Genomic DNA, 25,384 nt, shown 5'->3' with positions numbered 1-25,384 from the left:
CAGCCTCCATATACCTCTTACTTCAGTTCCCCTTTAAGGCATGGATAATAGCATACTACTGGACAAATATAAATTGCATACTGAAAAGGAAAAAATGTTACATCCATCTGAAAAATCTTACCTTCAAAAAGTAACAACAAATCCATTAACATTTACCACAGGCCCTGTAACAATGCTGGGGCATAAATAAAAGATACAATACATAACTGCTTTAGAATAAACCTCTGCTGAAATGAGACTTGGTGTAGCAAAGAACAATGCTACCTTGTAAAAACACTGAGGGCACATTTAATGTTCTAATGTGAACATTCAGTGCATTACCTGTTTTACATAACCACTCTATATGAAGGTTAGGTTTTCCCATTCATGAAAGACCTCAACACTTAACTTCAGAGAGGCCATTCAAGTGCATGCAATTGTAGTTTTTGTATCCCTTGATGACAATTGAAAACTATCAGAAATGAGAGAATACAGGACTATGAAAACAGAATTGTGCAAAGTGTAGAATGGAGACTATGCAGTCCAATAGTGGTATTACATGGTTCATGCCCAAAAGTAACTGCACGCATAAGAATATGCATAAGGGGCAAAGTTACATTCAGGGGAGTAATAACCAATTCTCAGGCCCCCAAAGCCAAAATATTATGGGGCCTCCCTGTTCCATAGCTAAACACACCTCCAGAACAGCTGAAATGCAATGATGTGTCACCTTGTTGATATTACAGAGCCAAACTAATTCAACATGCATACAGCCGGTTTCGGATTGGTTGATCCTCACCAGTGCATGGCACAGATTAACATGGCTGTATAGGGTAGGACTTGAAACACCCAGAGTTACAGATTATCCAGGAAGTTCATGGTGAACCAGAACTTCTAGGAGTGTGTAAGGGGCTGAAGGAGACCAAAGAGCCTCCTTACTATGATGCTATGCAAAACAGAAGCTTGCCTTCTGAAAACAGAAAGTATTTGCGATTATTCAGGTTGGGGTGGGCTCTGAAGTGTACCACAGTGCATCACTGCTGACCATGCAAGCCATCTCTTTGTTGTCCCTGATAGCTAAACACACCACATCCTTTTTGGTCTATTTCAGCCCCTTACAAATTCATTGCATTCCAGGGGTTCTGGAGGTGTTTAGCAATCAGAGACAACAAAGTGATGATTTGCATATTTAGCAGTGATGCATTGTGGGACACCTTACATGCTCACTCCAACCTGAATAATTGCAAATACCTTCTGTTTTAAGAAGGCAAATGTCTGTTTTGCATAGCTTCTCAGTAAGGAGGCTTTTTGGTCTTTTTCAGTCCCTACATCTAGTAGTTCTGGTTCACCATGAACTTCCTGGCTAATCTGTAACTCTGGATGTTTCAAGTCCTACTTCACACAGCCACATTAATCCATGCCATACACTGATGAGGATCAACCAATCCGAAACAGTCTGTATGCATTTTGGATTATCAATTGTCTGAAAGTAGGAGAACCCAGTGCACGGCACTCTGGATATACAAACCCTTCTTAAGCTGGCTATACACTGGCCCGATTTACCGCCGTTTCGACAGCAGATTCGATCACTGGGATCGAATCTGCTGCCAATCGTTCGCGCTACACGCCGAATTTCGATTCATTTCGTCCGATCCTGTCGATCGCGCCGTGCGGAAAATTACCGTCGATCGCCCGCGGGTAAAGAGCGCATCGCTAGCAGCGTTCGAGTGCCCGACGACCGACGCAATAGAGCCCGCATACATTACCTGCTCCGCCGGCGCGACTGCCCCCGCTCGTCTCCGCTCTGGTCTCCGGCATGCCTTCACTTATTCCTGCCCGGCAGGAAGTTTAAACAGTAGAGGGCGCTCTACTGTTTAAACTTCCTGCCGGGCAGGAAGAAGTGAAGCATGCTGGAGCCGGAGACCAGAGCGGAGAAGAAGAGCGGAGAGAGACCCGGGAGTCGCGCCGGCGGAGACGGTAATGTATGCGGCGGGGGTGGGGGGGAGCGGCGGCAGCAGCACCACCACCACAACAGATTGTGATCGGTTTCAGGCTGAAATCGGTTCACAATCTGTTTGCAGTAAAGGTAGCCATACGATCCCTCTCTGATCAGATTCGATCAGATAGGGATCTGTCTGTTGGTCGAATCTGATGGCAAATCGACCAGTGTATGGCCACCTTTACACCAATTCCTCATGAGGAGGCTATGAAGCAAGGAGATTCCACATTGCTGTAAACTGTGCTGTCAGACCATAACGTTTTTTTTAATTTTTAATTGGATTGTCTTAAATGAGAACGTTTAACCTAGCTGCTTTCCCTAACGGATTTCCATTTATTTTCAGAATCTGAAATCTCATCATTGAATGAATATGAACTTTTGAACTGGACCCACAGTGGTATTGTATGAAACCATTTGCTTTTAAAAACTTGTACGGGTGATAGTGTGGTACTTGCTAGGTTAAGTTGGAAGACACCTGAGCAAGGGCTCTGCCAAAACATGCAGTGCTTCAACACAGCAAGGTTTTTTGCAAGATATTTATGGCGTGACATGCATGCATTTTACAATGCTTGACATGGACATTCATATACACTAAGGCTGGTTTCACAGTGGGACGTTAAAGTCCCACGTTACAGCAGCCAGTAACGCAGCCTAACTCACAGCACTGTAAAATCAATTGTGCTGTTCACAGTGCCCACGTTGTGTTACATAGTAACGCAGCACGTTTAAACAAAGTGCTGCATGCTGTACGTTATACTGGGCTAAGCAGAGTTAGACTGCTTGCACATGCTCAGTAATGTTGGAGGAGGAGGAGGTCTCCCCTCCTCCTCGCAGCCAGCCACATGGCTAATTAATATTCACTGCACTGCAGAGACTTGTGGTAGGACTGTAGTGTTGTCAGGATCATGAAGGAATGGTTCATTTGATCCAGATCTTTTTTGTGAGTCAAATCATCCGGATCATCACAATGAAAGATTCGGTTCACAGTGGATGTCTGTCTGGAAGAAACAGGAACATAAAGAATGTACAGTGCAGGGAAAGTCCTGTCCTGCTAGTCATTTCACCCAGTCTGCTTCCCTAGTAAAATGATTCAAATGATTCGGTTCAAAGACCCGGATCTTTTCAATGATCTGATTCAAATGATCCGAATCCTTAAAAAGATCCGGACTTCCTATCACTAACTTGGAGTGGCTGCTTTGAGAGCTGCATAACGCAGCTCTATCTGACGTCCAACTTCAACACCACCATACGTTGCGTTAGGGGCACGTTATGCGACCATAACGTCCCCTAAAACGCAATGTCTTGGTGTGTAAGTAGCCTAATACCTGCCCATCCAAATAAAATACAATAGATATCAGTTTGTTCTTTAACACGCACACAAATACACATTAGATGTGCACTAGTTGACTTATTAACATAGCCTGTCAGTTATTTAGTATGAACAAGCCCATACCACGTTATACATTCTTTATGCTAAAAAATAACATTCAGTTTCAAATATAAATGCCATTAACAGGTCAGTTCCATAATGCAATTTCAGAAATTAAAGTGTACTTCAACTGACATGTGATATGGGGCCTGGTGCATGAAGCAGGGGTAACATTTTACTGGTAGTAAAGGTGGGTGTAATATGCAGTACAGTTCACATGTGGAGTGGTTCAGGTTTGTTTAGCTATAGCAAGACATACAATAGAAAAAAATACAAGAACAGATAGGATGCTAGCGTACATGAACAGACCAATGAAACAGTGCATCTTTTTAAATAAAATGCCCTGAGGTTATACATAGAAAAAGAAACAGAGGCAAGAAGGAAGTTCAACTAGCATTCAAACTCTTTGCCTAATAAAACAGAATGTGGTACAGAACAGAAAATTGAAGCTCCATAACAGAACAAGCAAAAGATCTGTACAATACGGTTTGAATTGCTGTGCATAAGGTAACCCAAACACCGCAAACATTTCCTAAGGTTGACCATTGGTGACCCGCACATAATGTTATTGCATTCACTGTGGTACAATCCTATTATATTTATTTAGTGGCCCTGGTTGGGGCATACTAAAGGGATTGCCAATTACACAGAATAAATATGATGGTATGACCAATATGATCAATTACATTAGGTGCAGTACTGTAAGTATTAAAACTAGTGCATAAAATTGCATGTGCCTGTTGTATTATTCATATATATGTATATTTATATCATATCACTCTAAAGCTTCTTTAGGGTTAATCCTGCGTGCAGAACACTTTGTGGTTAATCTGGTGGCTTAGATCATGCACAATGTAACACAATCGGGCAATGAGGCCACAAGTGGTCATCTGTGATAGTAACAGCATAGTTTAGGGTTCCCTGAAAGAGCAGGGCATGATGTGGCAGGCCTCTAGGAGGCAGCAGCTGCAGATCATGCCAGTGAGACGGTAGCAACAGAGCAAACGGCTCCTGTGGAGCGAAGAAGGAAAGGATTGGGGACAATTGGGAATGTTTATAAAGTGGGGAGCCTATTTTCGTCCCACACGATTACTTTTAATTAATTCGATGTTCCACTTCAGTTTTTTCCATAAGAAATTCTTGGAATTGTTCTAATTAAAGACATAAAAAAGGGTAAGTCAGAAAAAAAACTTATATACTAGTCTTCATAGTCAGGTCTGTTTTAGATGGTCGCTTAATCTAATATCTGAACCTTGTCCTCCAGCAGAACAAGACTTTCTTGTGTACTCACTAGTCACACCCATTTAAAAGACATAGTAAACTCTTCCATATGCTGAACAGCAGTCCAAGCAGGATGCTCTCATTTGTATCCAAGCAGAAGCCACAAATTGAATTGCAGACCGCAAGAAAACAAAGCTGCAATCAAAACAGTGCTAATAACTGGAAAGCGGCCAAACCAGGGAAATTCGTTTCATGGGTAACATGCTGAAATCCCTAAGAATGTTTCTGAAGAAAATTAACAAGAGCCACAGACCAGAAGACCAGATCTAAACTCAGCCAGTGAAGGACTAAAGCCCATCTTGCAATTTAGCCAAGAGACAGAGGATATCCCATTCAGTGACATGGCACATCCTGAAGAACAATATGTGCACAAAACAGAATCCTCTTCTCATTACAACCCAAACAGTAATTTAAAACAGGAATGTCTGTCCATCTGTGATAAGGAAGAGCCCCAGTACCGCATACATTGTGCTAAATGACTCTAATCTAACCTCTGAAAATATAAACAAAATACCACCACCATCCACCAAGTTCATATCCAAAAAAAAGAACAGACATATAACTCAAGTTAACTGACTGGAGTGAAGTTTGTAGGAAGTTACAGCACTCTATGGTGTCCAGATAAATATAAAAGACATACTACTATCAAAAAATAAATGAGGAGGGAAGTAGATAAGGAGAGAGATTCACACCTGCTCACTAATTCACTTGTAGTTCCTGCAGCACTACTTTCCGCATCTCTCCTCTTCCTCCTCCAGCTACTACCTAATCTCTCCTCCTTGTCCTGGTTCATCTTTAGCTGCTTCTGTCTGTCCCTCTGGCCACCTGCAATACACCTATGCTGCCTGTTCCACCCTCACCTCTCTCTCCGACAGCTAATGTGAGCAGATCCATTGTGCACACACAGAACTGACAGGAGCAGGACAGTCAGAAGGCTGAGCTATATTTCTCCCTGCTGTCTGGGTGAGAGATAGCCACCGTAATGTGTGAAGAACTACAGTGCCTCTTCATACTTTGCAATAGAAAAACAGATAGGACTAGTTGACCTAAGTCCATTTAAATGCGGGCTCTAGGTCCTTACACACCGCCACCTCCGGCGCCAGTCAGTGCGCATGCTCCCTGGCCCCGTCCTCCTGTCCCAATAGTCTGTCCGTGCTGCGCACATGTGCAGTAGCAAAACAACATGGACACAGGGACAGGATGACAGGGACACATGCAGTTTTATTATAGAGGATGGTGCCACCAGCCTGATAAGTACCCAAGACTTAAAGTACACCTGAACTGAGAGGGATATGAAGGCTGAAGTTTGTTAGCAAACAGGCACACACTTACTCACTCAGTAAGTGGTTCAGCTGGTAGCAAGAACGGTTTCTTGCACAAAATCATCACAAGCCACTTGGTGCATCCAATAATGAAATTGTGCTTGATCAGTTCGGTCAGATAAGCATGCTTTTGTGATAAAAACATTGCCCCACCCAGCATCAGGCACATTACTGTGGACCCATAAGTGCTCAGTAAACAAAGCAAAATTAAGAGTCCCTTTAATATCTGAATACCACTTCAAGAAAATCTTGAACACTGCAGATTTTTCCATGAAGCAGTCAAACCAGAAAGAACAGTGTACACATATCTTTTATGAGCAGGATAGGGAATATTTTGTGTTTATGCTGCTATTAGTAGGGAAACTTTCAATGAAGACATATGCTCAAAAAAGCCCAGACAGAAATAATGTGCTCAATAAAACCTACAACAGAAGGATTACTCTACAGCCAACATCGTATAAGCAGAAGCACTTCCAGGACTGATGAAATTCCATGAAATAACGTGCTTGATCTAGCACGATTTCTGGAGAACTAAGCTTTTCATGCCAACAGCACAAAGCAGGATTTCTATAAAGAGACATGAATTCATTTCTGCCGTTCTACAAGCATTTATTAACACAGGCTTAAACATACTTGTTAAATCAATTCCGAGTCAACCCATGACCTGCTGCACCGATTAATGGTGAAAGTCATTTCTAGAATACATCACATTGACTCCTCACAAACCTGTGGCATGACAGATGCTCTGTCACTGTGTCCAGGGAATTGATTGGATTCTCATGAATCTTAGCTGAGAGAAATAAGGTTGGCTCTACTGTGAGCAAGAAAGAGGTACAGTAGAGGAAGGTCTGCTCTTTACTGCCTGTTTAAAGTGTACCTGAACTCTGAAACAGGTTTGTAAACAGAAGCTATAAATTAGTTCCTCTCAAGACCAGTCCACTTTGTTTCTACATGGCATTGTTTTAAGAAGATAACCTTTTTAACTGTCAACAATGTAATTGCTTGAACTTAAACCTTGTCCACATGTTAGATAATCCTGAGCCAAGATGATCAATATGTGCCATGGTAGTCAAAAATGTAGGATGTGTACAGCTGCCCCACAATGTTCAGTGACCTACCATGGCAGGTTGATAAACACTGAGCAACAAACAAGCACATTGTTTTCATTCCTTTTCTATGCTGCAGTATGCAGCTCCCTTCTTCACCATCTGTTGTGCCTCCTACCCTCCACAGAATTGCACAGGCTGCTTGGTTATAGCCAAACAGCATGCCTGTATAGCACTCTTTCCCAGAACCTCCACCTCAAAGATCAGTTCACGTTAATTAAGTGGGGCAGAAACTCTCCTTTCGAGGGAGCTTAGATGCAGAAGATAACCCGTTAGGGTCTTGTAAGCAAGTGTCAATGCTATTAGAGTCTTAAGCACTGTAGGTAATGTCATTTTCAGAATGTGCAAAAATTAAGGTACACAAGCCTATGTAAGAGACCACACATAAGCAGACACCGTGCATTAGTAAAACAAGGTTAAGGACCAGGGGTGTTTTGCCTGATCTGTGCTGCGTGGACTCTCCAGCCCGGAGCACAGATCAGGATTATGCCAGGGCGATCAGACTTACCCCCTTTTTTCCCCACTAGGGGGATGTCCTGCTTGGGGGGGTCTGATCGCCGCCGGCTTGCTGCGCTTTGCAGGGGGGAGGGGCTCTTCAAAGCCCCCCTCCGCAGCGTTTTCGGCGCTCCCTTCCTCTTCGTCCCTCCCTCTCCCTCCATGGGCTACGCAGGACGGATAACCATCCTGCGCATTGTAGGATAGGTTTCAGCCCATCATATGCCGGCGATCCCCGGCCAATGAGAGGCCGGGGATCGCCGATCTGCCTTACAGCGCTGCTGCGCAGCAGCGCCGTATGAAGTAAACAGCTGGGATTTCTTCCCCGCGTGTTTACATTTTGCCGGCGAGCCGCGATCGGCGGCTCTCCAACTGTTCACGGAGACACCCTCCGTGAACTGACATGGAAAGCCGTTTCCATGGAAAACCACTTAAGACCTGCCGACGCCTATGGGCATTAGGCGGTCGTTAAGTGGTTAAAGGATACCCGAAGTGACGTGACATGATGAGATAGACGTGTCTGTACAGTGCCTAGCACACAAATAACTATGCTGTGTTCCTTTTTTTTCTCTGCCTGAAAGAGTTGAATATAAGGTATGCAAGTGGTTGACTCAGACAGGAAGTGACTCTAGTGTGACCCTCACTGATAAGCAATTCCCCTTTTTTTACCTCTTTCTTGCTCTCAGAAGCCATTTTCTGCTAGGAAAGTGTTTTATAGTTGTAATTTCCTATCAGTGAGGGTCACACTGTGGGCGCTTCCTGTCTGAGTCAGGACTGAGTCAGCCACTTGCATACCTGATATTTAACCCTTTCAGGCAGAGAAAGAAAAAAGGAACACAGCATAGTTATTTGTGTGCTAGGAACTGTACATACACATGTCTATCTCATCATGTCACATGTCACTTCAGGTATCCTTTAACTTTGTAGGACATGCCAGAGAAGGAGTGATAGAGAAGTTTACTCAAGATTTGCTTTAAATGTCGGCCTGTAAGTAAGTCCTTTTCAGGGCATTCAGACACATACAGTACATATGAATGCTTATTTTAACCACTTGCCGACCGCCCACTACCAATTGGCGGCGGCAAAAGTGGCACCCCCAGGACCGTGTAACGCTGATCAGCGGAGGCACCTGGGGGACTAATTAGCCGAGGATTGAGCACATAGGTGCGGGCGCATCTGCCGACATTAGGCTCCGCCCACCCGCGACGTCAACCCGTTGGCCAATTAGCAGAGACGGCGGGTTGTTAACCCCGATCTGCCAGATACAAAGTGTATAATACACTTTGTAATGTATACAAAGTGTATTATACAGGCTGCCTCCTCCCCTGGTGGTCCCAGTGATCGAGGGACCACCAGGGGAGGAGGCAGCTGTGCATGTAAATGCACACACACACACACTGATCCTGTCCCCCTGCCCCCCTGATCGCCCACAGCACCCTTCAGACCCCCCCCCCTCCCCCATCACCCCTCAGACCACTGTTTTCACCTAATCACCCCCCTAATCACCCCCTGTCACTATCTGTCAATGCTATATTTTAGTTTAGGTCCTAAACTTCCCCTGGGGGCTCCTGATCACCCCCCACACCCTCAGATCATCCCCAGACTCCCCCCCTGTGTAAAGTATACATCCATTCTCCCCTAAAATCACCCACTGATCACCTGTCAATAAGCCATCAATCACCCCCTATCACCACCTGTCACAAACACCCATCAGATCAGACCCTAACCTGCCCCTTGCGGGCACCTGATCACCCGCCCACACCATCAGATCGCCCACAGACCCGCCCTCAGATCACCTCCGAAGTGCATTGTTTACATCTGTTCTCCCCTCTAATCACCCATCACCCACTGATCACAAGTTAGCAGAAATTGAAACTTTTTTTTTTTTGCCACAAAGTGTCATTTTCCGCTAACTTGTGACAAAAAAATAAAATCTTCTATGAACTCACTATGCCTCTTAGTGAACACTTTGGGATGTCTTCTCCCAAAAATGGGGTCATTTGGGGGGGATTTATATTATCCTGGAATTTTAGCACCTCATGAAACATGACAGGTGCTCAGAAAAGTCAGAGATGCTTCAAACTGGGGAAATTCACTTTTTGCACCATAGTTTGTAAACGCTATAACTTTTACCCAAACAAAAAAAAAAATCCAATAAGTGTCTATTGATCAAAGACATGTAGCACAATAAATTTAGACAAAAATGTATATAGAAATTTTACTTTATTTAAAAAAATGTCAGCACAGAAAGTTAAAATTAAAAATCATTTTTTTAACAAAATTCATGTCTTTTTTGATGAATATAATAAAAATTAAATATCACAGCAGCAATCAAATAGCACCAAGTGACAAGAAAAGGAGGTAAAATTCATTTAGATAGTAGGTTGTATGACCGAGCAATAAACCGTTAAAGCTGCAGTGGTCTGAATGGAAAAAAAGTGTCTGGTCCTTAAATGGTTAAGATTAAGATATTATCTTAATGATGTGGCTTAGAATTTAACAGGACTATCATCTGTGATGTGTATTTCGCTTATTCAAGAGGTGGTCTGCATTTTCACCTTTATAAGATAACTGCTCCTATGGAGGGGATATAGGAGTTTGTAGGCAAAAATATTCAAAAAGGTTTCCATTAAAAAAGTCAGCGATTATCACACAGAGGAGCATCATTACACAATGCTACTGGGGCATTTAACTTTTGGGATCTCTCTGTACCCATGTATGTTTATCCATATGGCGAATGTTGTTGCTTTATGGCGCCAGTAAATCGACGGATTTCTTCGGTTCAGGTTATTCGCCTATATGGCATGTAGTGTAACCACGTTAATCCAATATAGCATTGTGTAATGATGCCCCTCCGTGTGTTTCAGAGAATCGCTGACTTTTTTAAATAGAAACCTTTTTGTATATTTTTGCCTATATTAATTAAGTGTATACCTTTTATAATTCTTGTTTGTGAATAATCTCATTCCTTCCTCCAAATATTTGGGCCCCAGGCCTTTTGGTCTTATTGACTTTCGCTCTGCGCTTGTAGTTCCACTTGTACCCTCTTTTTCCCCATTAGTAAAAAACAAAACAAGAAAAAGACCTCCATGTAGTTGTTTTGGGGGATTTGTAAGCTCCTATATTTTGTATATTAAAGGCCCCAGTGTTCTTTTTTGAGAAGATACTTATCTGGTCATTCAATATTTAATTTAAACATGCAAAAACATAAAATACAAATCTGCCATTATTGCGCCCCAGCATGATGGGTGAACACCACATCCACTATTGCTCAGTGCACACAGAATTCATTTGGAAGACGCTGGTTTCCAGCCCCAATTCATGGAAGCATGAGCAGATTTCTATTATCTGTAACGGGCTGCTTGTTGAAGCAAGGGCAAGATGTAGGAACTGCTTTTAAAGAAATAATTAGCGGAAACTGACAATTACAGAATCCTGCTCAAGGCATAACATCTGTGACAGCGAGGTAGACAATCAATACTATTGATGATATAGCCTATAACATGACTAGAAATTAGCCACCAGCGCTGTGGGAATAGCTGACAATCGTTGTCTTCTCATGCAATAGCAATGGCACACAGCTGAGAGGTTGGACCCCCCCCCCCCCAATATATAATGAAGGCTGTCTATGGCCAATCTTTGGTACCTCCGTGTAAGAACTCATTAGTGTAAACACATCGCATACATGCTTCATGGTGCTCTTCTATAAGGCTGCCTACAGTTTACATTGAAATGTATCATGAATGACGCTTCATTTATTTATGTGCTTGGCATTGTGTTACTTTGTGTCATTATGGCTGGATAGTGTACTGGTTAAGGGCTCTGCCTTTGACATGGGAGACCAGGGTTCAAATCCTGGCTAGGTCAAGTACCTATTCAGTAAGGAGTTCAAGGCAAGACTCCCTAACACTGCATGGTGGCCTCCTGAGCGCGTCCCAGTGGCTGCAGCTCTTGAGTGCTTTGAGTCCGAAAGGAGAAAAGCGCTATACAAATGTTCGGATTATTATTATTATTACCACCATGATTTTTCAGCTAGTTTCTTTTACACTTTTGTTTTTGCATACAAGCACAATATATAGAGATCTGGAGAAGAGAGTTATGCAGGCTTTGGAGTGGTGGTTATGATTGTCTTCAGCTAACAAAAGAATAAAGATGTTGTTATCATATGTAAGGGCTCATTCACACTACAGAATGCATGCACAAACGCAATTTTGTGCATGCATTCCCATGCGTTAAAGTGCAAATGGCAGTGGCAACACAGTGGAACCCATTGGGGAAACGTGTGCGTCATGCGATAAAATGTTCCCAGACGCATTACATCACAATGCATGGGAACGCACAGCTGTACTGTGCTCTGAACGGTAACATTAAAGTCTATGGGCTTCATGTTACCATGCGAATCGCACACTATGTGCAGTGTGTCAAAACTGACCGCGCAGCACATAGTGTGAAGGAGCCCTAAAGTCCATAAAATGGGTTTCTTTACTTGGATGTGCCACTAATCTGCTGACCGCCACCTCAAGGCCTCAGAGCATAAGCCGTAGCTAGCTTGCATGCTCCATAATACATGGTGCCATCTATCTGCTCTGGCATATGGTAGATAGTGAAAGGAGTCTTCACAGTAACTTACTCGGAACTGTCCCTATATGCAAATTATTTCTAAGAACCAGCCATTTTAATAAACTATTATTAAACCCATTCCTTGGCTTGCATGTTTTTACAGCGATCAGAGAGATCAGCAAGAGACAAATAGCTGGTGATTGAGGTAGAATGTATTGCCATGTTAGGGCTGGTGCACACCGAGCGGCTTTTTGGGCGTTTTCAGATCCGCTTGCGGCTGCGGATCTGCTTGGTCAATGTATCTCAATGGGGTGGTGCACACCAGAGCGGCAGGCGTTTTGCAGAAACGAAAAATGCCTGGGTGAGGCATTTTTTGGATTTCGGATGCGTTTCTGCCTCAATGTTAAGTATAGGAAAAACGCAAACCGCTCTGAAAAACGCCTGTTCAGAGCGGTTTTGCAGGCGTTTTTGTTACAGAAGCTGTTCAGTAACAGCTTTACTGTAACAATATATGAAATCTACTATACTGAAAACCGCAGCAGCAATCCGCAAAACGCTAGCAAAACGCCTCATAAAAATAAAAAAAAGCGTTTAAAAATCTGCTAGCATTTTGCGGATCTGCTAGCGGGTTTTGGTGTGCACCAGCCCTTAAAGATCATTTTCCTTATACGAATTTTATATATAGCAGGCGTTCACAGTTATTAACATTTGCATGCCAATTTATTGTCCGAAAACGCATTCACCGCACATCTAATGAAAGTGAGTGGCGAATCACACTTTTGCTAAAATTCACAAAATTGCATTTGTTTTTCTGCATGCAGGAAAGAACCTTACAATTTGCAGCATAAATGTGCACAATTTTGAATTCACAAATTCACATACAACCTAGCACTGTACCACTGCTGTACTCTGAGCTGGGGGACTTGTGATTTATTTAAACAGATGGCATTACTTTATAACTAAAGCAAGCAGAATAGCTATATGAGCAGTATACAGTAGTGAAACAAGAAGGTTTTATTGCATGTTACAGCAGGCTGTAATTCAATTTTAAGAAAGTATTAGTGACAGAGAACCAGCACAAAACCAGGCAGACAGCATTTTAAAATAGACCTCAAGATAGGTACCTTTCTGATTTCTCCTAAAAAAATAGGAAACTGCTGAAATAATTTTAAACATCTATGGTCAGTATACACTACAGTTCCCCACCCTGTCCTTAAGGCCCACCAACAGGACATGTTTTGCAGAAAACCACAAACATGCACAGGTGAAGTAATTAGTGTCTCAGTAGAGCCGATTAACAACCTCTGTGGATTTCCACAAAACATGCACTGTTGATGGGCCTTGAGGACAGGTTTGGAGAACACTGGTATACACTAATGCCCACCACCCTTCATGTTACCACAGCAGACACTGGATCAAAAGGGACATGCAGACGATGGCCATGCTTTCTGTGGGCTCTTTCACACTTCCGCTACAGTTCGCTATGTAAAAGAAAACTGACCACAAATTTTTTCTAGACCATGGCTGTTCACTTGGCAGGTCTCTGCTCTAGAGTGGCAATGGACAGCGTATCCGTAAACAAGGATGTGGTACTGCTCTTGGATAGTGTGAAGCCAGCTCAAATGTAATATTTGAAAACATTTTCTTTACAAGGGCCACACTGATGATATGCAGAATTAAGCCTAACCCTAATAACTGTAACCTTATACTGACAAGGCTGCATGGCTTACATAGAGCAGAATGACCAGCTACAGACCTGTCTCTAGCCTCCCCTTTCTGGGCAAGCTGTCTACCTCCAGCTAGAAGTCAAAATCCTACAAAACAACAGTTATGACCCATTCCAGTCTGGCTTCAGGAAACACCACAGCACTGAAACTGCCCTCATCCAAATATGCAACCACCTGCTCATGGCAAGAGACAGAGGAGAGTGCTCGATCCTCATACTGCTAGACCTTTCTGCAGCCTTTGACAATGACATCTTGATAAACAGGCTACAGGAATACTGCGGCATTGATGGCATAGTTCTTCAGTGGTTCCAATCCTTCTTGAGTGGCAGAACCCACAAAGTGTCTATGGGGCCCTTCCTGTCCACCCCTGTATCACTTAAGTATGGGGTGCCCCAGGGCTCAATCCTCTCTCCCCTGCTGTTCACGATTTACATGTTACCGCTGGGAAAACTAATCCAAAAACATGGCCTGACATACCACTGCTATGCAGACGACACCCAACTATATCTTTCCTTCAAGCCTGGTGTGACAAACCCAACTCTAAAGGCAGCCATACACTGGTCGATGTGCCATCAGATCGACCAGCTGACAGATCCCTATCTGATCGAATCTGATCAGATAGGGATCGTATGGCTGCCTTTACTGCAAACAGATTGTGAATCGATTTCAGCCTGAAACCGATCACAATCTGTTCAGCTGCTCCTGCCGCCTGTCCCCCCCCCCCCCCCCCCGTATACATTACCTGATGCGGGCTCCCGGGCGTCTTCTCGGCATCTTCTCAGCGCTGCACCCGCTCCATCCCGGCGCTTCCTGTGTCACTCCGTGACCAGGAAGTTCAAATAGAGCGCCCTCTATTTGAACTTCCTGGGTCACTGCAGTGACCCAGGAAGCGCCGGGATGGAGCGGGTGCAGCGCTGAGAAGATGCGGAGAAGACGCCCGGGAGCCCGCATCAGGTAATGTATTTTTCATCGGATCGGCCGCCGCTAGCGACGCGCACTTTACCCGCGGGCGATCGAGGGTAATTTCCCGCACGGCGCGATCGACGGACCGATCCGATTTCGGGAGGAAATCGGATCGTCGGCGGCGTTTACCGCGAACGATTGGCAGCAGATTCGATCCCAGGATCGAATCTGCTGTCGAAACGGCCGGGAATCGGGCCAGTGTATGGCCACCTTAACTATAAACGCCTGCTTACGTGAACTACAGAAATGGATGAATGACAATTGGCTGAAACTAAATGCAGACAAAACTGAAGTCCTTCTGATTGGAGGGCAGAGCATGATAACAAAACAACTTAACTTGCATTCTTCCCCACTGGGAAGAGGAGGCACGGATCTACGCAGCTCTGATCATGTGCGTAGCCTGGGAGTTCTAATTGATTGGGATTTAAACTTCAGAACTCAAATCTCTGCTGTGGTGAAATCATCCTATTTTCACCTGAAGAACATTGCAAAAATCAAGCACATCATACCCCCAGAAGATCTGCCAACCTTAGTCCACGCCTTCATCACATCCCGACTGGACTACTGCAATGCTCTCTACACTGGCCTTCCAAAAAAGGTCTTGTACCGTCTACAGCGGATACAGAATACTGCTGCCAGACTGCTAACCAACCAACCCCGTCACTGCCACATACCGCCAATCCTGCACTCCCTTCACTGGCTACCTATAGAATGGAGGGTCCTATTCAAGATTGGCCTACTGACATTTAAATCCCTGAAAAATCTAGGCCCTGGATACATGAAAGATATGTTGCAGCTACGTAGCAATCCCCACATTCTCAGATCAACAGGTTCTAATAATCTAGTCATACCCAGAGTCCACTTGGAAACTTTTGGTCCCAGAGCCTTCTGTCATGCTGCCCCTACGTTTTGGAACTCCTTACCTCAACAGATCAGGACAGCTCCATCCCTGGACATGTTCAAATCCAGACTGAAAACCCACCTGTTCAGTTTGGCATTTGCAGAAATATAACATTTGTTGTGTGAATACTTCATCCTACTAATTACTGAATCTGAGAGAGCCTAAGCGCTTTAAGTCCTATGGGAGAAAAGCGCTATAGAAATGTTATTGTATTATTGTATTGTATTAATATGGAATCTTTTTCCTGTTTCATGGACCCTCAGTAGGACATGCTCTTTACTGACCACAAAATCCAAAAGTTAAAAATTCTATTGTGCGTTTCACATACTTCCTTGTTTAATAGGAAGTTGTGCAGTTTTTCTGCAGTTAGTTTAATTGCAGAAATATTCATTCAGAATGCTAACTAAGCCTCTTACGCTGCATACGATGCAGTGTTTCACATGTAAAATACATTCTATGCTAGGTACAAGGACAGGGAAGTGCTGGTAACCACAAGGAGACACAAATTTGCCCTTTAATGCCTTCACTGAAATACAGCTACAGTAAATGCCAGCTAGTGCATATTAGTCATTGGTAATCCCTGTATATAACCTAGCATAGCATTAGCAATCTAAAGCACTAACCTATTAGAACAGCCAGTGAATTTATTCTTTTGTGTGCTTAAAATGCAGCTCTGATCCAAAATGCAATACATGACTTTGCATTACTGACTTTAGCTGCTTTAAAATACAATAATGTTCTGTCTATTTTTAACATTACTAAAATGACTCATCACTAGCCTGCAGTCAGTGCTCAGTATTTGCGGAGTCCTGGTAACACCTGCTCAGTGATAAGGAGTGTAGAAGGATGATTTACAACCAGGGAGAGAAGGGGAGCACCAGAGATGGATCAAACTGAAATGAGGACCTAGGCCTGGTACCAACTTTGGCCTATCCCATATGGTCACCTAGATTTTTTGAGTAATATTTGGTGGGTGGTAGTGTCAATCAAACCCCTGATCTCTCTCCAGGCCCCTGCCTCAGCTGTCTGGTGGGTAATATGGCTCTGGGAAGCACCCACAAAGTAATGGCAATAAAGATTAGTACACATGGAAGCTAGTTTACTATCACAACATACTGGCATTGATATGCCAGTATCATAAAATAAAGGAGAAAACCAGTTGCACCAATTCACAGCTCTACATTTGCACCTCAGTCACCTCTATTTACCTGACTACTACCTTCCCTTCCCAGACAATTACCTCCCCTTCTGAGAGCAGGAAGGCTGCTAACAGAACAATCACTGTGCATCCTTCCCCCCCCCCCCCCCCCCCATGCACATTGGTCTGAAAAGGGAAAATGACAGACTCAGTGGGTGTGGGAAGGTAGCTGTAAATTGGCTTCAAGTATGAATGCACTACTACTCTAATTTTCATATGAAATCCATGTATACTGTATATGGATCCTCATACATGCAAGTTGATTTGAAGATGGATTGTACATAAATAAAGCTTAGCCGAATTGGCATTAACTGATTACAGTCATGTCAGAACGGGTGAATTACAATGTTTTACAGCTTGAATTATGTTATCAGTTATTAATATACCCTTATGGTCTCTGACGAAGCTGGACTTCTGGCGAAACGTCTGTTAGGGTGGTATCTTTTAGAACCTCTGCTGTGCTGTATGTGTCACTGTTGGTTTGCAAATAGAACAAAGGTGACGTGGATTGGTGCCCCTTCTCTCTCCACCTGCTTCATACTATTGCCCTGGCGAGATCTGGGAGCACACCACCTCATGCAATACCGATGCCATTCTCTGGCTTGTGTCTGGTATTGCAAATCAGATTCCTTTATGTCATAGCTTAATAGGTTTGACTCATGAAGCCTTGAAAAAGAACCATTATGTACATATCCCAGATGTTCAAAGTATAGGTAAATACATTTACCTTTACTGTCCCCAAATCCCAGGTCTATGAAAGATTTGTGTGTACAGAGTAGGTGAAGAGAGATTTGTTTTAGGGATTAGCTTAAACTAAAGTGTTCTATGCCTTTAAAGACATCTGTGGTAGCAGGTTTAGCAAAACACCTCTGTAAATCATATCAAAGGTGTTATAATTTAACACTGGCTCAAACCACTTCCTTTTACATTTCAATCAATTTCTAAAATGGCTTTATTCATCCCCAATACTACAGAAAAGCATTCCATTTTGCTTTTAAAATATTAGCATTTACAGGTCATTCAGTAAGCCAGCACGCATACATGCTATAGTAAATTTCCTGGCGGTGTTAATAACTACTACCCCTACAGGCCGCCATGGGCTCAGGGAAAGGTGCAATTTGACTGCCAGCTATTGCTGGCGGCTGAATTGCACTGTACGGTATTTATCTTAATTTGGGCTTTAGCTTTTGCCTTCTGAGCACCGCTATAGACGTAATTCACATTACATCTAAGGTAGTGCCCAGTGGCGAGCAAATGTCCGGCGTCCTTTTTGCTTGATTTAAGTCAACCGATTTATTGGCACTGCACCAAGGGGCTCAATGCGCTTGCTTCCTCCTCCTCTAAATTGATTGTCAATATATAGTCAAAGCTTTGTTAAAGAAGTGTTAGATCTCTATTAGATGTTTATTGTTGCCTGTCACTATTACCTGAGTAAGCATTGGAGAAGGCTCCAAAGGAACACAGCCAGCTGAAATAACCTCAACAGTTTACTAGCCCTTTTCCATACTATCTAACAGGTATTTTATTGCCATCTGTGTGCCCATTAGAAAGATTTCACTTAACTGCTTGTTACATGCAAATAACAGCTGGATTTAGCATGAGGCACTCTAGGCACACGCCTAGAGGTGCCAGTGTACTGAAAGGCTGCCGTCATGGGCTCTAAAACCTGAGCTCACCATCCTATAGCTACATTGACATCACTGCTCTTAAAGTGAACCGAGCACCTTTTTTATCATTCAGGACATTTCTATAGCACATGAAAAATGCATGCCGACAATCTGTTTCATTATTAAAATAAACTTTCATTTTACCTTGTATTTTACATTCAAAGTATATTAATTACCCTGTTTAAGCAGGGCTGCCGGGCCGTCCCCGGCCTCAGAGCTTTCAGGATCCTAATTGTTTTATTGGGCTAATTACCAAGAGGTAAACAACGCTATTAGACAACAAAGGGGGTTAGTAATTAGGACTGTTTCTTCAAAGACCTAGTGTGTGTCCATGTGTCAAGATAGCATCTCTGACTTCTGTAAATAAGGAATGTGAGAAGGGGAGGGGGGAACATGGCAGCTTCTGTGCCAGGAGTGATTCCATTGAAAGAGAATGTGCTCAGTTCCCTTTAAAGCATAGAGATGCAGATACTCCTGGAGCAGTGACATCAATGAGGCTTAAAGCATAGAGATGCACATAGTCCAGGAGCAGTGACATCAGTGAGGCTTAAAGGAATCATTGGCTATGCCATAAATTATGAAGAAAATATGGATATTGGGGATTCCTGGGTCACAGTAGGTCAGCTATTTCCAGGGAAAGTTGATCAGATCTGTACCTTTTGCTGCTCTGGGTGAAGGTGTCAAAAATGCACTACAAATTTTCTACAGGGGAGCCAGTGCTGCAACGAGGGGACCGTGAGAGGAGCGGGAATGCTCTATAGGACCCAGAGCCTTTCCTCTCTTAAGGTAAGTATCTATTTGAGTTTTTTTCCAGGTTCCCATTGACTTTAAAGGACTACTATAGGGCAGTAGGGGGGAAAAAAAGAGTTGAACTTACCCGGGGCTTCTAATGGTCCCCCGCAGATGTTCTGCGCCTGTGCAGCCACTCACCGATGCTCCGGCCCCGCCTCTGGTTCACTTCTGGAATCTCCGATTTTAAAGTTGGAAAACCACTGCACCTGCGCGGCCGTTTCCTCACGCCTGCTGACGTCACCAGGACTGTACTGCGCAAGCGCAGACCGTACTGGGCCTGCGCAATACACTCGTGGTGACGTCAGCGGAAGAAAGGGGGCGGCTGTGCAGGTGCAGTGGTTTTCCGAATTTAAACCACTGCACCTGCACAGCCGCCCCCTTTCGTAAATTAGTGCTTGACCAAATAGTCACAATATCATGCTTACAATATGCTCCGTGTTCGGCAAAATTATAATCAGTAGCAGCACATAAATGGCCACATTCACAAAACATTAGTAAAGTTGCCACATGCAGGGAGTGCACAGAAACTTCCTTATAATGACTGTGTAGCAAAACTTGTGTTATGTATTTAGCAGATAGACTACAGTGAACGGTACTGCAGTAGTCACATTGAAAAATTACAAAGGAATGCACAAGTAGTTTAGTTGTATTTGGAGTAAGGAAAGGATGACTGTAGAAGATGCTTTTTAGGGTGAATGCAGCAGGTGTTAGTGTGTTGATCAAGAATTGTGCTCAGGTAACAAGCCTAAGGGACTGAAGCTATTTGTGTGTTATCAATTGTGTTTCAGAGCACAATATGGCATTAAGACAAACTATTAATATAGCTAGATCAGGACAAGAGGAGAAGATCTGGCTATCATGCACATATAAGTGGTACTGGATTGGGCTGACAACCTGATGGGGACCTGGTTGAGGGGAGGGTGGAACATGGCTATATGCCTGGTGGGGGAATGGGAACGGTCTTAAATAAAGGAGGGTATAGGTTGCTAAAGGGGACAAGAGATCTGTCTTGACATGCAGGATGAGCACAGGGGAATAACTACACAAAAGTAAAAGACTGCAAAATTAAAACAATATAAGTGGGGAGATGTGGCAAATTAACAGCAATGACTAGATGTGGTTGCAAAGATATGAAATGTGGTTTCACAAGGTGTGAGGAGAAGGGCAGTAAAATGGAGCAGTTGCAACCAATCGGGTTTCAACTGATTAATAAACCAGGATCCTGACAAGTCACTCCAAGCAACTGCTCCACTTTTGCTCCTGGTCTCCTGGTCCTTACACTGACACACCAGCCACCTTGTTTTGTAATGACTTTTGCTCCTGGTCTCCTGGCCCTTACACTGACACACCAGCCATCTTGTTTTGTAATGACCTGATGAAGGGTGGTGAATCACAGACACAAATACTTCTTATTATGACATGGTGTCTACTTATTAGTGGGGTGAACTGGTAAGGGGTGCTCTCAAAAAACAATAAACAAGAACAGACTAACTCCTTGTTTGATGAAGTGTATCAGAAGCTTGCAATAAAACTACTTGCTGATTGTCATTAAAGCTCAACTAAATCCAACATTTAACTAGGCAACTTCTAGCAGCACTAAGGATGATAAATGAACATAAACAGTGTATAGAAAGCAAAGTTGTAGGCAGAATACCATAGGAGAAATATGATTGAAAATACAATACTGCTGGCTTCCTGTCATCTTTAGCTGTTGAGTCAGGAGTGACCATGTGATTCCCAAAGTTATAAAAGTAATAGAGGCCAGACTACATTTTCCAGCATTACAGTGCAAAATGTGACTGAAGTCGGTGGCAAAGGATAGTATCAAAGGTGGAGCTCAGAAACAGTTTTTGATAATTTGTTTCATTAGCTGTACAATCTACTGCTCACCTCCTCCGTATTCAGTTTTATATACAACAGAAGGGCGGGCCTTTGTTTTAATCACTAGAGTGGCACTGCCTGCTGTAGACATGCAGTTTACAGGAAGTGGAAGTTTAAGACCTCACTTGCGAAACAGGAAGCCAACTTGTGCAGGCAAGCACAGCAATAAATCAGATGGTTAATAATCTGCTTTCAGAATTTAACAACTTCAGTTTGGGTTTAATTGGGCTTTAAAGGTATTATCTACAGCTGTCCAAATCGTGTCCTGCATCTGTCCAAATGGCGTCCTGTCACTTCACTTCCTCTCCCTACCTCTGTCTTGCTCAACTCTTTCTCTCCATACCCCAAAGCCAGGATGCTGCTGCTGAACTTGCTCCAGACCAAGACAGCGGGGAGCACGTCCATGATGTTGACAGCAGCTTTCGTTACTTTGACAAGAAGCCAAACTCTTAAATCTAAGCATTCTTTAAAAGTGGTAAACCTCACTTGATGCATCTTTGAACAGTAAAACAGTAGAGTTCAGTTTGCATATTTAAACCCTTGACATTTGTCCAGCATTGGCATTTGACACTGTGCAAGCTTTGAACCTATATGGATAAGCTCTTTGTGTACTGAAAAATAGTGATCTTTGACATTTGCATAGAACTTAGCTGAGCTGCATGCTGCCAACTGTACCAAAAGTATTAGAGACAGTAATTTTTGTTCATTTTTCTATTTCAGAAAACGAAACTGGAAATTGTTCCTTTGAAACAAACTTGGGTTTGTAATGGAAACACATATTAATTCATTATATCATTCTGCTTTTTACACGAGTCAGTTTATATAAATTATGTAATTTCTATTTTGTGTCATCTTAACAGAGCAATATAGATCACAGACTTCTTTGGAAAAGCTGCATTGAACCAATGTATTGCCCATAGCAAGTAATCACATTTCATTTTCCCAGCACAAATTAGGAAAATTAAAGGAAGTATCTGGTTGCTGTGGACAGCAGTCACATTTTACCTTTTAGTAAATCAGTCTGTTATGCCACAACCCTGCAATTTAGCCATCCTGAGCTCTGTGCCGCAAGAAAGGAACAGATGATGACTCATGTGTCCTGTTACCTTTTTGTTACAGAGCACATAAAGAACTGGCTTTTATTCTGACCAGCTTGTTAGACAGAGCAACTTACATTGAAGAAATTGGTCTTGTTCTTCTCGTAGAAAAGTCCCTGTGCTGGCATGTGCTTTAGCTGCTGCCACGGGATACTGCTGCCTAGCAACACGTCTTTGGCCCACTGCAAGTTCTGAGGAGAAAACAGGCAGGATAAAACAGAGTTACTGCTGTGAGTATATGCTGTGCATACATATAGATTTGTTCAATGAGAATGTACACTTGCTCTTTTAATTAATTATGGAAGGAAAGGTGAGGATATGACACATCAGGAGTCTGCATGCATAACTTCTATCGCTGATACAAATGCAAATATCAGTAGCAGTTACATGAGGCTGCAGGGTCTTGCTATGAACACTGGCCCAACGAAGGCAGCTATATAGCCGCTAGACTAGTTATCAAATTCCAGGCCTCCCTGTTGCAGTAGTGGATTAAAAATGAACACAGCAGGGATCTAAAGGTTGCTTGGGGTGAAGCCTACAGATTTCACTGCTGCTGCTTCTATTAATGAGCCCCAGAGGTGCGCAGTGATTATACCAATCTCCCTGCACCCCCCATGCTCTGTATTAGATGCATTTCATAAGATTGGAGGAGTGTAAAACTGGAAAAACCAAGAGCTCTAGTGTGAGTGGATGTTCCTGTATTGCTGTTGAACATTCCTGTAGACCAGGGGTCCCCAAACTTTTTCGGTCAAGGGCCGGGTCAACATACTTCAGACTGCTGGGGGGGCCGGAGTATACATAAAATGTAGAAAACATTACATTGAGCCTAGGGTGTGTAAACTATTCACTGTCTGATAGTATAGGACATATATGTAGGACGCAACAGAGGAGAACTCCCAGGTGACAACCTGCAGTCCAATTGGACCCACGTGAATGGGTGGTGCCAGCACTGCTATTCTATATGTGGGTTGCAGATATTTAAAGATGCAGTGGACCGCATCTATAAGTAATAGATTTTGAGAGTGGGGGGGGGGGGGGCGGTGAAAAAGCCTTAGGGGGCCACATTCGGCCCATGGGCCTTAGTTTGAGGACCACTGCTGTAGACCCATGGAAATGGCGATAACTCTTCCCAAGGGAAAAACAAACAGCAATAACAACCTGGTAGACAAGCTAATCCTTCCCACACCATCTAAGATTTTTAGACATACAGTTCCATCCACTTTATATGCCTAGCTAACATCTGATACTTTTATTGGAGTGAGACCTTGCTGTGTGAGAAGCCTCAGATGGAAGCTGCCATACTAGGATCACCAAACTGTAAAGCAATTCAAAACACTGATACTTGACACAACTGAGCAGGTTCAGCTCCACTGCCCTGGAAACTTGCATGGGGCCTCTACACTTATATAGTATCAACATCTTCTACAGCGCTTTACAGAGGGCATCATCCGAGTTACACCTCTCACTAAAAGTTGGCCATACACCATGCAGCATTTCTTTTTTTATTTATCTTTTAAGCCCCATCTGCACCATACAATTTTTTGTCCAATTCGATTCATTGATTCGATTCAATCTGACATGTTCGATCGGGATTCGATTCATTTCAATCTGCCATTGCAAAACAATGGCAAATTGAATCAAATCGAATCCCAATCGGACATGTCGGACTGAATCGAATCAATTAATTGAATCGGACAAAAATTTGTATGGTGTAGATGGGGCTTTAAACTTGTGTGTATTCACACTGGAGTGATGTGATTTTGTAAAAATTCCCCATAGCATTGCATTAGCAAGAGCTTTTAAAATCTTTTTAATTTTTAATACAAGTGCCCCTTTACTCTGCCCCCAGCAGTGAGAAGCTCCACCCCAGCAGCCCCCGTGACCTCTCCCAGCACTCATGGTGACCTCTCCCTCCCCTAGCATCCTTAGTGACCTCTTGCAGCATCCATAGAGACCTCTACCTCCGCCATCTGCACCCATAGTTACCCCTTTCTCCCACAGCAACCCCCCTTCCATAACCAGGACCCACATTAGACCCAGCCAGTAGCCCCTGCCCCACAGCAAGCACTAACATGTACCCACCCAGCCACCACATGGCACCCAGTAGTTTTATTTGCAACCAGCCTCCACTTGGCATCCAGTTCCCACACCTAGCACCCACATGATATCCAATACCCACCTATAGCCACATGACACCCTGTACTTGCACCCATATGACACCCAACAACCCTCCTAGCCAGCAGCGCCATCATCCACATGACATCCTGTACTCACATGGCACCAAGTACCTTCAATAGCCAGCACTTGTACACAATCATAATCTGTACCCACATGTCACCCAGTCCCTAGCTATTATATGCACCTAGTACATTTCCATGGCCTGCAATCACATAGCAGCTAGTACCCACACCCATGGCTGAAGTCCATATGACATCCAATACTCACCCATGGTGCACATCCAGCACCCATATGGCACTCACTACCCACTCATGTCCTGCCCACAGCACCTACAACTGTGATTTGGTCATTCAAAAAAAAAAAAAAAAGACATTGTGGGGTCCCTTTTCCGAGCCTCTTTAATCCTTTGTCACCAATGCAGGCTGGGATAGCCAGAATGCAGAGCCTGGACCGCATGGGGGTCAACAGCCTGAGCTATACCAGCCCGCATGGTCCATGGCATGGGGATCTCTGGAAGAAAGGGGCAGTTAAGCCCCTCCCTCTTCCAAAGAGCCCTTGTCCAATTCATGGACAAGGGGCTCCTTCCCACCTCCAATGCCCAGGAGGAGGTGGGCGTCGCCTACGCTCTGGGGGGGGGGGGGGGGTCACTGTGGTATCTGGGAGTCCCCTTTAAGAAGTTGACCCCCAGATACCCTCTCCCTTCCCAGGTGAAAAGAGTATAGGGGAACCCTAACCTTTACCCATTTCCATAAAAAGTTAAAACGAAATTAAAATGCAACTACAAAAAAAGTCCTTTAATGGTCTTAATT

At 43.6% G+C, this 25,384-nt stretch overlaps 1 protein-coding gene across 1 annotated transcript in view; it reads right to left on the bottom strand.

The window, feature by feature from the left end:
• CABIN1 (calcineurin binding protein 1) overlaps positions 1–25,384 on the bottom strand; it is a 306,607-nt gene that overhangs the window by 111,038 nt on the left and 170,185 nt on the right. The window contains 1 exon segment of the mRNA XM_068238192.1: positions 22,475–22,588. Within this exon segment, the coding sequence (XP_068094293.1) occupies positions 22,475–22,588 (114 nt within the window).

Source organism: Hyperolius riggenbachi, chromosome 1 (assembly GCF_040937935.1).
Source record: "Hyperolius riggenbachi isolate aHypRig1 chromosome 1, aHypRig1.pri, whole genome shotgun sequence".
Lineage (NCBI taxonomy): Eukaryota > Metazoa > Chordata > Amphibia > Anura > Hyperoliidae > Hyperolius > Hyperolius riggenbachi.
This window is presented reverse-complemented; position numbering and strand designations above follow the sequence as displayed.